This window comes from Oncorhynchus nerka, linkage group LG17 (genome assembly GCF_034236695.1).
Source record: "Oncorhynchus nerka isolate Pitt River linkage group LG17, Oner_Uvic_2.0, whole genome shotgun sequence".
Taxonomy (NCBI): domain Eukaryota; kingdom Metazoa; phylum Chordata; class Actinopteri; order Salmoniformes; family Salmonidae; genus Oncorhynchus; species Oncorhynchus nerka.
In genome coordinates, this window is record NC_088412.1 from 9,682,874 (window position 1) to 9,699,940 (window position 17,067).

Below are 17,067 nucleotides of genomic sequence, written 5' to 3' on the forward strand. Positions count from 1 at the left end.
CATGCAGGGTTTCAATGGGGTGTTTGTCCCATTTGATGAAATCTTGTTTTGCAAGTGGACCCCACACCTCGCTGGCATAAAGTGCAATTGGTTCAATGACACATTCAATTAGTTTTAGCCAAAATTTGATAGGTATTTCAATTTGAATTAGTTTGTTTATGGCGTAGAATGCCCTGCGTTCTTTCTCTCTCAGTTCATTCACTGCCTCATTAAGGTGTCCAGTTCAGCTTATTTTTAAACCTCAGTAATTGTAGTGTGTGCAGTACTCTATATATTTAAACCTCAGTAATTGTATTGTGTGCTGTACTCTATATATTTTGTACCAATTGAGAACTTTGGTTTAATTCCCTGAGATCTGGATCTTCTCTGGAAAATAATTATTTTAGTCTATTTGGGGTTTACTGCCAGGGCCCAGGTCTGGCAGTACTGCTCTAGCAGGTCCAGGCTCTGCTGTAGGCCATGTGCTGTGGGTGACCGAAGGCATAGGTAATCTGCGAAGACTAGGCATTTAACCTCTGAATTGTTGAGACTAACTGAGGGCTGAGGATTTTTCTAGAATAGTGGCCAATTCATTGATGTAAATATTGAAGAGAGCAGGGCTTAGATTGCAGATTATAGATCTCTCTCTGTCTCTGTCTCTCTCTCAATCTCTGTCTTTGTCTCTCTGTCTCCCTCTGTCTCTGTCTCTTTCACCCCCCCCTCTCTAACTCTCCAGTCTGCTGCAGAACTGGTGGTCTCGGAGGAAGATCAAGCAGACAGAGAGGGAAGAGAGAACACGAGGGGGACAGAATGTGGAGATCAAAGTACAGCTTCCTCAGTGGGACATAGACTGGAACCTGCAGCCCATGAACGCCCACGGACTGGTGGATGAGTACCTGGAGATGGGTAAGACATATTAGCTATGTTACCATGGACTGGTGGATGAGTACCTGGAGATGGGTAAGACATATTAGCTATGTTACCATGGAGTAGTAGATGAGTACATGGAGATGGGTAAGAAATATTAGCTATGTTACCATGGACTGGTGGATGAGTACCTGGAGATGGGTAAGACATATTAGCTATGTTACCATGGACTGGTGGATGAGTACCTGGAGATGGGTAAGACATATTAGCTATGTTACCATGGACTGGTGGATGAGTACCTGGAGATGGGTAAGAAATATTAGCTATGTTACCATGGACTGGTGGATGAGTACCTGGAGATGGGTAAGACATATTAGTTATGTTACCATGGACTGGTGGATGAGTACCTGGAGATGGGTAAGACATATTAGCTATGTTACCATGGACTGGTGGATGAGTACCTGGAGATGGGTAAGAAATATTAGCTATGTTACCATGGACTGGTGGATGAGTACCTGGAGATGGGTAAGAAATATTAGCTATGTTACCATGGACTGGTGGATGAGTACCTGGAGATGGGTAAGAAATATTAGCTATGTTACCATGGACTGGTGGATGAGTACCTGGAGATGGGTAGGAAATATTAGCTATGTTACCATGGACTGGTGGATGAGTACCTGGAGATGGGTAAGACATATTAGCTATGTTACCATGGACTGGTGGATGAGTACCTGGAGATGGGTAAGACATATTAGCTATGTTACCATGGACTGGTGGATGAGTACCTGGAGATGGGTAAGAAATATTAGCTATGTTACCATGGAGTAGTAGATGAGTACATGGAGATGGGTAAGAAATATTAGCTATGTTACCATGGACTGGTGGATGAGTACCTGGAGATGGGTAAGACATATTAGCTATGTTACCATGGACTGGTGGATGAGTACCTGGAGATGGGTAAGACATATTAGCTATGTTACCATGGACTGGTGGATGAGTACCTGGAGATGGGTAAGGCATATTAGCTATGTTACCATGGACTGGTGGATGAGTACCTGGAGATGGGTAAGAAATATTAGCTATGTTACCATGGACTGGTGGATGAGTACTTGGAGATGGGTAGGAAATATTAGCTATGTTACCATGGACTGGTGGATGAGTACCTGGAGATGGGTAAGAAATATTAGCTATGTTACCATGGACTGGTGGATGAGTACCTGGAGATGGGTAGGAAATATTAGCTATGTTACCATGGACTGGTGGATGAGTACCTGGAGATGGGTAAGACATATTAGCTATGTTACCATGGACTGGTGGATGAGTACCTGGAGATGGGTAAGAAATATTAGCCATGTTACCATGGACTGGTGGATGAGTACCTGGAGATGGGTAAGAAATATTAGCTATGTTACCATGGACTGGTGGATGAGTACTTGGAGATGGGTAGGAAATATTAGCTATGTTACCATGGACTGGTGGATGAGTACCTGGAGATGGGTAAGAAATATTAGCTATGTTACCATGGACTGGTGGATGAGTACCTGGAGATGGGTAGGAAATATTAGCTATGTTACCATGGACTGGTGGATGAGTACCTGGAGATGGGTAAGACATATTAGCTATGTTACCATGGACTGGTGGATGAGTACCTGGAGATGGGTAAGAAATATTAGCCATGTTACCATGGACTGGTGGATGAGTACCTGGAGATGGGTAAGACATATTAGCTATGTTACCATGGACTGGTGGATGAGTACCTGGAGATGGGTAAGACATATTAGCTATGTTACCATGGACTGGTGGATGAGTACCTGGAGATGGGTAAGACATATTAGCTATGTTACCATGGACTGGTGGATGAGTACCTGGAGATGGGTAAGACATATTAGCTATGTTACCATGGACTGGTGGATGAGTACCTGGAGATGGGTAAGACATATTAGCTATGTTACCATGGACTAGTACAGTGGTTCCCAAGCTTTTCATATTCCCGTACCCCTTCAAACATTCAACCTCTAGCTGCGTACCCCTTCCAACACCAGGGTCAGCACACTCTCAAATTTTGTTTTTTGCCATCATTGTAAGCCTGCCACACACAGTGGACAACAAGGGAGTAGTACAATGCTGTGTACTACTCCCTTCACAGAACCGCGCAACCTGGATCTAACCAGAATAGAAAGAGGAGTGGGAGGCCCCGGTGCACAATTGAACAAGAGGACAAGTACATTAGAGTGTCGAGATTTGAGAAACAGACAGATAAGTCCTCAACTGGTAGCTTCAAACACCAGTCTCAACGTCAGCAGTGAAGAGGCGACTCCGGGATGCTGGCCTTCTAGGCAGAGTTGCAAAGAAAAAGCCATAACTCAGACTGGCCATTTGAAAGAAAAGATTATGATGGGCAAAAGAACACAGACACTGGACAGAGGAACTCTGCCTAGAAGGCCAGCATCCCGGAGTCGCCTCTTCACTGTTGACATTGAGACTGGTGTTTGAAGCTACCAGTTGAGGACTTATGAGGCGTCTGTTTCTCAAATCTCGAAACTCTAATGTACTTGTCCTCTTGCTCAATTGTGCACCGTGAAGAGAAGACGGAGAAAAAGAGGGCGGAGTTCGGGCTGCCTTCTGAGAAGACCGATGCTGGCACTAAGACCGCACTCAATGAGCTGTATTCCGGCGTAAGCAAACAGGAAAACGCTCATCCAGAGGCGGTGCTCCTAGTGGCCGGAGACTTTAATGCAGGGAAACTTAAATCCATTTCACCAAATTTCTATCAGCATGTTAAATGTGCAACAAGAGAGAAAGATCTACAGACCACTTTTACTCCACACACAGAGACGTGTACAAAGCTCTCCCTTGCCCTCCATTTTGGCAAATCTGACCACAATTCTATCCTCCTGTTTCCTGCTTACAAGCAAAAACTAAACAGGAAGCACCAGTGACTCGGCCAATAAAAAAGTGGTCAGATGAAGCAGATGCTAAACTACAGGACTGTTTTGCAGCACAGACTGGAATATGTTCAGGGAGTCTTCCGATGGCATTGAGGCGTACACTATTGACTCTGTATATTGCCAACTACTTTAATGATTTGGCAAGATTAGTAAATTTAGACATGACATGCCAGAAACAAACGCTGACACTACACATCCAAGTATATCTGACCGAATGATGAAAAACAAGCATTGTCAGTTTGAATTCCGTAAAGTGAGTGTGGAAGAGGTACATTTTTTGTTGTTGTCTGTCAACAAAGACAGGCCATAACTGACAACTTGAATGGAAAATTATTGAGGATAATAGCGGACGATATTGCAACTCCTATTTGCCATTTTTTCAATTTAAGTGTGTGCCCCCAGGCTTGGAGGGAAGCAAAAGTCCTTCCGCTACCTAAGAATAGTAAAGCCCCCTTTACTGGCTCAAGCATTAAAATCAGTAATATTAGATTTAAAAAACAGATAAAAGAAGCAACACAGACATTGGCACAGACACGCACGCACGCACGCACACACAGACACACACACACACACGCGCACACACGCACACACGCGCACACACGCGCACACGCGCACACACGCGCACACGCGCACACACGCACACACACACACACACACACACACACACACACACACGCGCACACACGCACACACGCACACGCGCACACGCGCACACGCGCGCACACGCGCACACACGCGCACACACGCACACACACACACACACACACACACACACACACACGCACACACGCGCACACGCGCACACACACACACACACACACACACACACACACACACACACACACATGATAACATACATACACATGGATTTTGTACTGTAGATATGTGGTTGTGATGGACTAGGGGCCTGATGGCACACAGTGTGTTGTGAAACCTGTGAATGTATTGTAATGTTGTATTGTATGTTGTATAAAATTGTATAAACTGCCTTAATTTTGCTGCACACCAGGAAGATTAGCTGCAGCTTATGGGGATGCATAATACAGTCTTTTACAATCACTTTGGCACTAATTTCGGAACCTTGATGTCATTTTCCAAAACTCTAGACACAAAACTCACAACCAATGATCAAAATGCTAATTTTTCAATAGTATAACATATTTTCCAAATGGCTTGGAATCAGTGCACATAAAGCTAAGATAATTTGTTCATTGAACTAAAATCACCTGTTCAAAATGACACAACTTAAGTAACATCAAAGTATTACCATTACAAAATGAAATTCACACATTACATCTGAGATGACTGTCTATTCATTTCATTACAATGATCTAACTATCAATTGATACAACTGATCAAAATGATAAGTAACTGTTGCATTAATAATCTTAATTCATAGTTTTATGGAAACTGACAAACAATATTCCATGTTTAGATCATGAAAGTTTCAGGATAACGAGATCCATTGACACCAATTACCGTGGAACATGAACCAATTGGACTACATTATCTATGGATGTAATATTTCATCATCATTCTTTATCAGACACGGTTTCTATGGTCCCATGTACCACTTTTCCCAGACCATGTTTTCAGATTTGACATTACTGTACACTCACCGGACACTTTATTAGGTACACCTATCTAGTGCTGGGTAGGACCATTTTTGCCTCCACAACAGCCTGAATTATTCACGATGTTGTACGTTAAGAGATGCCCTTCTGCACACCGCTGTTTTAAACAGCTGTTATTTGAGCATTTGTGGTCTTTCTGTTAGCTTGAATGAGTCTGGACATTCTCCTCTGACCTCTCTCATTAACAAGGTGTTTTGTCACTGAATGTGTTTTGTTTATCTCACCATTCTCTGTAAACTCTAGAGACTGTAGTGCGTAAAAATCCCAGGAAGGCAGCTGTTTCTGAGATGCTGGAATCACCATGTGTGGCATCAACAATCATACCACGGTCAAAGTTGCTTAGATTACGCATCTTGCCCGTTCTAATGTTTGGTCGAACAACGTCTAAAGCTCTCTACTCTATACACTCTATATATTGAGTTGCAGGCAGCCACATGATTCACTGTTCGAATGTAACCTTCCTTGATGAGCTAAATCAGGTCTGTAGAGCTGATAGCATGACCAATGCCATTGTGTGAGATAATGTCAGGTTCCACCATGCTCAAATGGTGCAAGCATGGTTTCAGGCCCATCTGCAATTTACCACCCTGTACTTACCCCCACACTCTCCTTTCCTTAACCCGATTGAGGAATTTTTCTCCACATGGAGGTGGAAGGTATATGATAGGCGCCCTCACGAACAAGCCACCCTTCTCCAGGCCATGGATGACGCATGCAATGACATCACGGCAGACCAGTGTCAGGCCTGGATTCGCCCGAAGATTCTTCCCAAGATGTTTGGCTAATGAAAACCTCCATTGTGATGTGGATGAGAACCTGTGGCCAAATCCACAAGACAGGGTTGATGGAAATATAGAAGTACAGTAATCAATCATTTGTTTTGCTTTTTACAGTAAGCAGGGTGAGGCACACTGCAGTGATGTTTTACAGTAAGCCAGGTGAGGATCACTGCAGTGATGTTTTACAGTAAGCCAGGCGGGGAACACTGCAGTGATGTTTTACAGTAAGCCAGGCGGGGAACACTGCAGTGATGTTTTACAGTAAGCCAGGTGAGGAACACTGCAGTGATGTTTTACAGTAAGCCAGGTGAGGAACACTGCAGTGATGTTTTACAGTAAGCCAGGTGAGGAACACTGCAGTGATGTTTTACAGTAAGCCAGGTGAGGAACACTGCAGTGATGTTTTACAGTAAGCCAGGTGAGGAACACTGCAGTGATGTTTTACAGTGAAGCCAGGTGAGGAACACTGCAGTGATGTTTTACAGTAAGCCAGGTGAGGAACACTGCAGTGATGTTTTACAGTAAGCCAGGTGAGGAACACTGCAGTGATGTTTTACAGTAAGCCAGGTGAGGAACACTGCAGTGATGTTTTACAGTAAGCCAGGTGAGGAACACTGCAGTGATGTTTTACAGTAAGCCAGGTGAGGAACACTGCAGTGATGTTTTACAGTAAGCCAGGTGAGGAACACTGCAGTGATGTTTTACAGTAAGCCAGGTGAGGAACACTGCAGTGATGTTTTACAGTAAGCCAGGTGAGGAACACTGCAGTGATGTTTTACAGTAAGCCAGGTGAGGAACACTGCAGTTCACCTTTAACTGTTTTTTTTTTGTTGTAGCTAATTATTTTTGCTTTGATTCAAAGAAACCTACGTTGTGATTTTATTGTATTTCATCAATACATTTCTTTTTTTTTCAATGATTCCACTGTGTCTGTGGTATTCTCTCTACTAGTCCTTTTACAGTGATGTATTTACGTGTAGTAGCATAATGAAACACGTATCATATATTTTCTACTACAATATTTAATGATTGTACGAACAACGACACAGTGAAACTATTGGTATCTTGTGTGTGGGTGATCTAAATGAATGTTCCTATGGTATTTCATGATAAATTTGAACCAATGATTCTGCAAGTGCAAGGTTTCTTTAAAGATATGAGTGCACAATGCAATGTTTTGAACAGTGGACAGCCTGTGTTACAAGTGATGACCGTTTTGAGTTTTGTCTAGAGGTTTGAAAAATGAACACACGGTTCTGAAATTAGTGCCAAAGTGATTGTTAAAAACTGTAAATACAAAATACAAATACAAATAGCTGACCAATCAGCCTGTTACCAACCCTTAGTAAACTTTTGGAAAAAAATGTGTTTGACCAGATACAATGCTATTTTACAGTAAACAAAAAGACGACAGACTTTCAGCTTATAGGGAAGGACATTCAACAAGCACAGCACTTACACAAATGACTGATGATTGGCTGAGATAAATTGGTGATAAAAAAGATTGTGGGAGCTGTTTTGTTAGACTTCAGTGCAGATTTTGACATTATCGATCATAGTCTGCTTCTGGAAAAACGTATATGTTCTGGCTTTACACCCCCTACTATATTGTGGATAAAGAGTTACCTGTCTAACAGAACACAGAGGGTGTTATGGCTTTACACCCCCTGCTATATTGTGGATAAAGAGTTACCTGTCTAACAGAACACAGAGGGTGTTATGGCTTTACACCCCCTGCTATATTGTGGATAAAGAGTTACCTGTCTAACAGAACACAGAGGGTGTTATGGCTTTACACCCCCTGCTATATTGTGGATAAAGAGTTACCTGTCTAACAGAACACAGAGGGTGTTATGGCTTTACACCCCCTGCTATATTGTGGATAAAGAGTTACCTGTCTAACAGAACACAGAGGGTGTTATGGCTTTACACCCCCTGCTATAATGTGGATAAAGAGTTACCTGTCTAACAGAACACAGAGGGGTGTTCTTTAATGGAAGCCTCTCCAATATCATGCAGATAGAATCAGGAATTCCCCAGGACCCAGTAAATAGTAGCTGCCTTGGCAGCAGCTAATGAGGTTCCATAATAAATATAAATACCAATACTGAGGTTAACCACAGGAGGTTCAAACCCACCATTATAACCATGTATTTTCTGTTTCTACTTCCTCCTGCTCATCTTCTGCTCAGTTCTCCAGTTTGGTTTCACCACGATCTTTGTGGCTGCATTCCCATTGGCTCCTCTACTGGCTCTGCTCAACAACATCATCGAGATACGACTGGACGCCTACAAGTTTGTCACCCAGTGGAGGAGACCCATGCCTGCCAGAGCCACAGACATTGGTCAGTAATACAGCCACAGATATAGGTTAGAAATACAGACACAGATACAGGTTAGAAATACAGAAACAGATATAGGTCAGTAATACAGACACAGATACAGGTCAGTAATACAGAAACAGATACAGGTCAGTAATACAGACACAGATACAGGTCAGTAATACAGACACAGATACAGGTCAGAAATACAGACACAGATACAGGTCAGTAATACAGACACAGATACAGGTCAGAAATACAGACACAGATACAGGTCAGTAATACAGACACAGATACAGGTCAGAAATACAGACACAGATACAGGTCAGTAATACAGACACAGATACAGGTCAGTAATACAGACACAGATACAGGTCAGAAATACAGAAACAGATACAGGTCAGTAATACAGACACAGATACAGGTCAGTAATACAGACACAGATACAGGTCAGAAATACAGACACAGATACAGGTCAGTAATACAGACACAGATACAGGTCAGTAATACAGGCCAGTAATACAGACACAGATACAGGTCAGTAATACAGACACAGATACAGGTCAGAAATACAGACACAGATATAGGTCAGAAATACAGACACAGATACAGGTCAGTAATACAGATACAGGTCAGTAATACAGACACAGATATAGGTCAGAAATACAGACACAGATACAGGTCAGTAATACAGACACAGATATAGGTCAGAAATACAGACACAGATACAGGTCAGTAATACAGACACAGATACAGGTCAGTAATACAGACACAGATACAGGTCAGTAATACAGATACAGGTCAGTAATACAGACACAGATATAGGTCAGAAATACAGACACAGATACAGGTCAGAAATACAGACACAGATACAGGTCAGTAATACAGATACAGGTCAGTAATACAGACACAGATATAGGTCAGAAATACAGACACAGATACAGGTCAGTAATACAGACACAGATACAGGTCAGTAATACAGACACAGATACAGATCAGTAATACAGACACAGATACAGGTCAGTAATACAGACACAGATACAGGTCAGTAATACAGCCACAGATACAGGTCAGTAATACAGACACAGATACAGGTCAGTAATACAGACACAGATACAGGCCAGTAATACAGACACAGATACAGGTCAGTAATACAGCCACAGATACAGGTCAGTAATACAGACACAGATACAGGTCAGTAATACAGCCACAGATACAGGTCAGTAATACAGACACAGATACAGGTCAGTAATACAGACACAGATACAGGTCAGTAATACAGACACAGATACAGGTCAGTAATACAGGCCAGTAATACAGCCACAGATACAGGTCAGTAATACAGACACAGATACAGGTCAGTAATACAGACACAGATACAGGTCAGTAATACAGACACAGATACAGGTCAGTAATACAGACACAGATACAGGTCAGTAATACAGCCACAGATACAGGTCAGTAATACAGACACAGATATAGGCCAGTAATACAGACACAGATACAGGTCAGTAATACAGACACAGATACAGGTCAGTAATACAGCCACAGATACAGGTCAGAAATACAGACACAGATACAGGTCAGTAATACAGACACAGATACAGGTCAGTAATACAGACACAGATACAGGTCAGTAATACAGCCACAGATACAGGTCAGTAATACAGACACAGATATAGGCCAGTAATACAGACACAGATACAGGTCAGTAATACAGACACAGATACAGGTCAGTAATACAGACACAGATACAGGTCAGTAATACAGATATAGGTCAGTAATACAGACACAGATATAGGTCAGTAATACAGACACAGATATAGATCAGTTATTTCTTCCATATGTTAAGTGTATTACACAATGCTAATCAGATGGGGAAACTGTCCTGAGGTGCAATTGGAGGCAGGGATTTTACCAAGAGCGTGTGAGATCGACTGAGCCATAAAGGATCTGTTGTTAGTTGAGAATTGAACACTTCCTCCCCCATGGTAGCTTTTAGATTACTGGTAAAGATAGCGAGAGAGAGTAGAAGTATATTGAGAGTAAAAGCATTTTGTGTAACGAGCTCCTGTGTTCCCATCAGGTATCTGGTATGGTATCCTGGAGGGGATCGGCGTGCTGGCGGTCATCACCAACGCCTTCGTCATCGCCATCACCTCCGACTACATCCCCCGCTTCGTCTACGCGTTCAGATACGGACCCTGTGTGGACAAGGAGTACCACCACGAGAAGTAGGTCCAATTTCTCCAGTCAGAGTATACCTTGTCTGTTCGTTAAAGAATGCCGGGACCATTCTACAGGGATACTTTGTGTTGCAATATTAGTTGGTTGTTGTGGCTCCGTTGGTAAGAGTCCAGTGCTTTTAAAAAAAATTAGAGCGAATTGGTAACAGGAAATACATTTATTTTCATTACAGAATGAAAAAGAGATTTTTTTGTGTTGATACATGTAACTTAATGTAAAATCGACATTTCACAAAATGCCGAGCAACCTTGAGGGAATCTTATTTGAGTCAGAAAAGAATGTTCATGTGATAGGTAAGAGATATACAAAACTTTGCAGAGAGCTTATCCAACTGACAATCTCTTAGAAAATAATAGAAACTATTGGAACCAAGACTTAAAAGAACTGATGTTGGCACAAGATGGAGTAAAAGTTGGAGCCTGTCACGTTCTGACCTTTATTTCCTTTGTTTTGTCGTTGTACTTTTTGGAGAAATGTCCTCTGGTCTGATGAAACTAAAATAGAACTGTTTGGCCATAATGACCCTCGTTATGTTTGGAGGAAAAAGGGGGGAGGCTTCCAAGCTGACCAACACCATCCCAACCGTGAAGCCTGGGGTGGCAGCATCATGTTGTGGGGGTGCTTTGCTGCAGGAGGGACTGGTTCACTTCACAAAATAGATGGCATCACGAGGTAGGGAAATTATGTGGATATGTTGAAGCAACATCTCAAGACATCAGTCAGGAAGTTAAAGCTTGGTCGCAAATGGGTCTTCCAAATGAACAATGACCGCAAGCATACTTCCAAAGTTGGGACAAAATGGCTTAAGGACAACAAAGTCAAGGTATTGGAGTCACAAAGCCCTGACCTCAATCCTATAGGACATTTGTGGGCTGAACTGAAAAAGCATGTGCGAGCAAGGAGGCCAACAAACCTGACTCAGTTACACCAGCTCTGTCAGGACGAATGGACCAAGATTCACCCAACTTACTGTGGAAAGCTTGTGGAGGCAACCTGAAACATTTGACCCAAGTTAAACAATTTAAAGGCAATGATACCAAATAATAATTAAGTGTATGTAAACTTCTGACCCACTGGGAATTTGATGAAAGAAATAAAAGCTTAATCATTCTCTCTACTATTATTCTGAGATTTCACATTCTTAAAATAAAGTGATGATCCTAACTGACCTAAAACAGGGACTTTTTACTTGGATTAAATATCAGGAATTGTGAAAAACTGTATTTGGCTAAGGTGTATGTAAACTTCCGACTTCAACTGTAAAATATTATTATAAATGAACGAACAATGATAACAAAACATTTACCACTGTGAGGTTTACAAACTAAAGAGACGTCTTTGTTCTATGATCACACCATACACTATTTTATTTCCATCTCTCATCACACAACAAAATGCCATTCCAGCTGAATCTGCTGTTCCATGTCAGCTTTTAGTTTCTCCACTTTCTCCTTCTGGTTCCTAAGAGAGTGATGGTATTAGACTTGGAAATCAACAAAAAGACACACAAAACATAACAGTATTAACAATCTGATAAGCTATGCATAATTATATATGCATGTAAAAACAAAGTTTGAAACCATGACAATTCCCACTCTCTTTTCACCTTGACTCTACACCTCCAGGATACTTTTCTGCTGGATGAAGGCCCTAAAAAGCCTCCTCATTCTTTCGCCCAGTCTTCCCCTTTTGGCCCCAGGTTCCGAGAGGTGTTCCCAAGTCAGGTCATTTTCACTTTGTTCCCCATCTCCTCCTTTGCCACCTGATAGGCAGGTCACCTGATAGGCACGTCACCTGATAGGCAGGTCACCTGATAGGCAGGTCACCTGATAGGCACGTCACCTGATAGGCAGGTCACCTGATAGGCACGTCACCTGATAGGTACATCACCTGATAGGCAGGTCACCTGATAGGCAGGTCACCTGATAGGCTAGCGCGTATCCCTAATCAACCCTACATCCTCTTGAGGTAACCCAGCACTGTATATGCTTTCACGTCAATGCTTTCAAAATGTTGTTTAGAGTAGAATTACCCCGACATCCTCTTTCATATGATGCATTAACCAATAAAGCAGCAAACCCCACCCAACTATGATGTTTATAGGAGCTCCCAGACCAACCCAACTATGATGTTAAAGTAGTTCCCAGACCCAACCCAACTATGATGTTACAGTAGTTTCCAAACCCAACCCATCTATGATGTTAAAGTAGTTCCCAGACCAACCCATCTATGATGTTAAAGTAGTTCCCAGACCAACCCATCTATGATGTTAAAGTAGTTCCCAGACCAACCCATCTCCTCTGTTAAAGTGGTTCCCAGACCAACCCAACTATGATGTTAAAGTAGTTCCCAGACCAACCCATCTATGATGTTAAAGTAGTTCCCAGACCAACCCATCTATGATGTTAAAGTAGTTCCCAGACCAACCAATCTATGATGTTAAGGTAGTTCCCAGACCAACCCATCTATGATGTTAAAGTAGTTCCCAGACCAACCCAACTATGATGTTAAAGTAGTTCCTAGACCAACCCAACTATGATGTTAAAGTAGTTCCCAGACCCAACCCAACTATGATGTTAAAGTAGTTCCTAGACCAACCCATCTATGATGTTAAAGTAGTTCCCAGACCCAACCCATCTATGATGTTAAGGTAGTTCCCAGACCAACCCACCTATGATGTTACAGTAGTTCCCAGACCAACCCAACTATGATGTTTATAGGAGCTCCCAGACCAACCCAACTATGATGTTTATAGGAGCTCCCAGACCAACCCAACTATGATGTTTATAGGAGCTCCCAGACCCAACCCATCTGCATGTATGTCTACAGTGGAATCTAGTCTCTCTCTCTCGCTCCGCTTCCTGTGTCATGGTGTCTTCACTCACCCATTATGCAGCTGGACCTCACTTCACGTGAGAACTATGCACCTCCCACAAGGAGAGACATGACCATCTTTACCGCTGCAGGTACTGTTCGGAATAGTGTGTCTTTCAAACCAATACTTTTCCAACACCCTAACCTGGAGTCTCCTGATGTACACTCAATCTCCAGAATTCAGCCCGTGCTCTTGGTTATATCTCTGCTTTCATCTGAGGATATACACACTGCAACACATGGGTCATTTCCTGAAAAACATAGACTCTCCTCTTATGGCAAGATCGCTAATTTATGACATTAGAGAAACCGCATCCTCTGTACTCCCCTCGGTCTCCCAGTTACCAGTTACCAGTTACCTGTTACCTGTTACCAGTTACCAGTTACCAGTTACCAGTTACCTGTTACCAGTTACCTGTTACCAGTTACCAGTTACCAGTTACCAGCTAATTTATGACATTAGAGAAACCGCATCCTCTGTACTCCCCTCGGTCTCCCAGTTACCAGTTACCAGTTACCTGTTACCTGTTACCAGTTACCAGTTACCAGTTACCAGTTACCTGTTACCAGTTACCTGTTACCAGTTACCAGTTACCAGTTACCAGTTACCTGTTACCAGTTACCAGTTACCAGTTACCTGTTACCAGTTACCAGTTACCAGTTACCTGTTACCTGTTACCTGTTACCAGTTACCTGTTACCAGTTACCTGTTACCAGTTACCTGTTACCTGTTACCAGTTACCAGTTACCTGTTACCAGTTACCAGTTACCAGTTACCTGTTACCAGTTACCTGTTACCAGTTACCAGTTACCTGTTACCAGTTACCTGTTACCAGTTACCTGTTACCTGTTACCTGTTACCAGTTACCAGTTACCTGTTACCAGTTACCTGTTACCTGTTACCAGTTACCAGTTACCAGTTACCTGTTACCAGTTACCTGTTACCTGTTACCAGTTACCAGTTACCAGTTACCTGTTACCAGTTACCAGTTAGCTGTTACCAGTTACCAGTTACCAGTTACCTGTTACCAGTTTCCTGTTACCAGTTACCAGTTACCTGTTACCAGTTACCAGTTACCAGTTACCAGTTACCTGTTACCAGTTACCAGTTACCAGTTACCAGTTACCAGTTACCTGTTACCAGTTATCATTGAGTGTTATCGAAAATCACTATATGCCTTGTATGCAATTAATTGTACCGTATCATCCATCCATCTTTATGCATCGATGCGATTTAACATTAAAATGCCCGATGACATGGTAAAACAAAAAACCTTCATGTTTGACCATCATCCAGTGAGTTCTCTAACAAACAACCTCCCCGTCGGAAGACACTTAGCGATAAGGGTCCTGGAGCCTCCCTGATCATTTTGAGCTGCGCCTCCACCCTTCACCGTTCTATAGCGACTGTCTCTCCCTGTATCCAAATCATAACTAAAACATCTTATAAGTTATCCAACCCAAATTCAGTCCTTAAGTGTTTACTTTGAGTCGAGGACTCGAATTCCAGCTTCTCAATTTAGCAGACATCATCCCGGTTAGAATGTACATTTATAAACGGAAACCTTTGCCAGTAATAATTATTCTCATTACAGCCTCCCTTTGTCCCTGTTTTCCTGTCACGAGTGGCCTGGTAATGAAAGATCAGTATCTCAATGGATACTTAGTCCAAATTATTTGCAGTGTGAAGACCCCCACCCCGACCTTCTTCTGACACTTATCATTCTAGCGTGTCTTTTTCAGATATCGTTTACAGTTCATCTTCCCAAACGGCACATGTAACTCTTGCCTGTCCCATTTGATGGCCCTTGATAATGCCCCGATTTCAACATCCAAATAGATACATCCGTTTCCCCCACATACAAGAATCTCTCACCTGAGCCGTTCTCTCTCTCCACGCTCACTCCACACACGCTCTCACCACTCCTGCCGCCCGCACCCTGGTTTATTCCACGGACTCAGATAGAAGTCTTAAAGGGCAGATAGAAGTGTTAAAGGGCAGATAGACATGTTAAAGGGCAGATAGACATGTTAAAGGGCAGATAGAAGTGTTAAAGGGCAGATAGAAGTGCTAAAGGGCAGATAGAAGTGTTAAAGGGCAGATAGACATGTTAAAGGGCAGATAGACATGTTAAAGGGCAGATAGAAGTGTTAAAGGGCAGATAGAAGTGTTAAAGGGCAGATAGAAGTGCTAAAGGGCAGATAGAAGTGTTAAAGGGCAGATAGAAGTGCTAAAGGGCAGATAGAAGTGCTAAAGGGCAGATAGAAGTGTTAAAGGGCAGATAGAAGTGTTAAAGGGCAGATAGAAGTGTTAAAGGGCAGATAGAAGTGCTAAAGGGCAGATAGAAGTGTTAAAGGGCAGATAGAAGTGTTAAAGGGCAGATAGAAGTGTTAAAGGGCAGATAGAAGTGCTAAAGGGCACTGTCGCATTGCACGCCTTGGTCGCTCTTTCTTCAGCCTGTTAGGGAGGGTTTTGAGGTTCACACACACTGTTGGTGGTCAGATTATTCCTACCATGCATTAACTCTTTCCTCAGCCTGTTAGGGAGGGTTTTGAGGTTCACACACACTGTTGGTGGTCAGATTATTCCTACCATGCATTAACTCTTTCCTCAGCCTGTTAGGGAGGGTTTTGAGGTTCACACACACACTGTTGGTGGTCAGATTATTCCTACCATGCATTAACTCTTTCTTCAGCCTGTTAGGGAGGGTTTTGAGGTTCACACACACTGTTGGTGGTCAGATTATTCCTACCATGCATTAACTCTTTCTTCAGCCTGTTAGTGAGGGTTATGAGGTTCACACACACTGTTGGTGGTCAGATTATTCCTACCATGCAGTAACTCTTTCTTCAGCCTGTTAGGGAGGGTTTTGAGGTTCACACACACACTGTTGGTGGTCAGATTAATCCTACCATGCATTAACTCTTTCTTCAGCCTGTTAGGGAGGGTTTTGAGGTTCACACACACTGTTTGTGGTCAGATTATTCCTACCATGCATTAACTCTTTCTTCAGCCTGTTAGGGAGGGTTTTGAGGTTCACACACACTGTTGGTGGTCAGATTATTCCTACCATGCATTAACTCTTTCTTCAGCCTGTTAGGGAGGGTTTTGACGTCACCTTCCATGATAACCTCAAAAAGCACAGATCAGAACAACAGTTTAGTTCAATGAATTTCTGTGTCAGGAAATCCAGACAAGCATTGACTATATGACAAATTATTACATGAACCTTTTCTTAATAACATTAGTATATTTACCCAAAGACCAGGACCCCAGGGAACAGGTAATCAAAAATAAAACAAATTCGAATAACCAATCAATTTCGAATCACAACTCTTGATAACCCCCTAAGGAAATAGTATCTCCTAAAGCAATGTAAAAATAGAACAGAAACTGGTGTTTCTCATTCATTTTATA

The 17,067-nt window shown here is 42.4% G+C and overlaps 1 protein-coding gene across 1 annotated transcript in view; it reads left to right on the forward strand.

The window, feature by feature from the left end:
* Nucleotides 1–17,067, forward strand: part of ano3 (anoctamin 3) — an 84,570-nt gene that overhangs the window by 58,290 nt on the left and 9,213 nt on the right. Inside the window, exons 21-24 of the mRNA XM_065002936.1 lie at nt 716–885; nt 8,400–8,552; nt 10,615–10,762; nt 14,947–14,949. Of these exons, the coding sequence (XP_064859008.1) occupies nt 716–885; nt 8,400–8,552; nt 10,615–10,762; nt 14,947–14,949 (474 nt within the window). The remainder of the gene's footprint in view (nt 1–715; nt 886–8,399; nt 8,553–10,614; nt 10,763–14,946; nt 14,950–17,067) is intronic.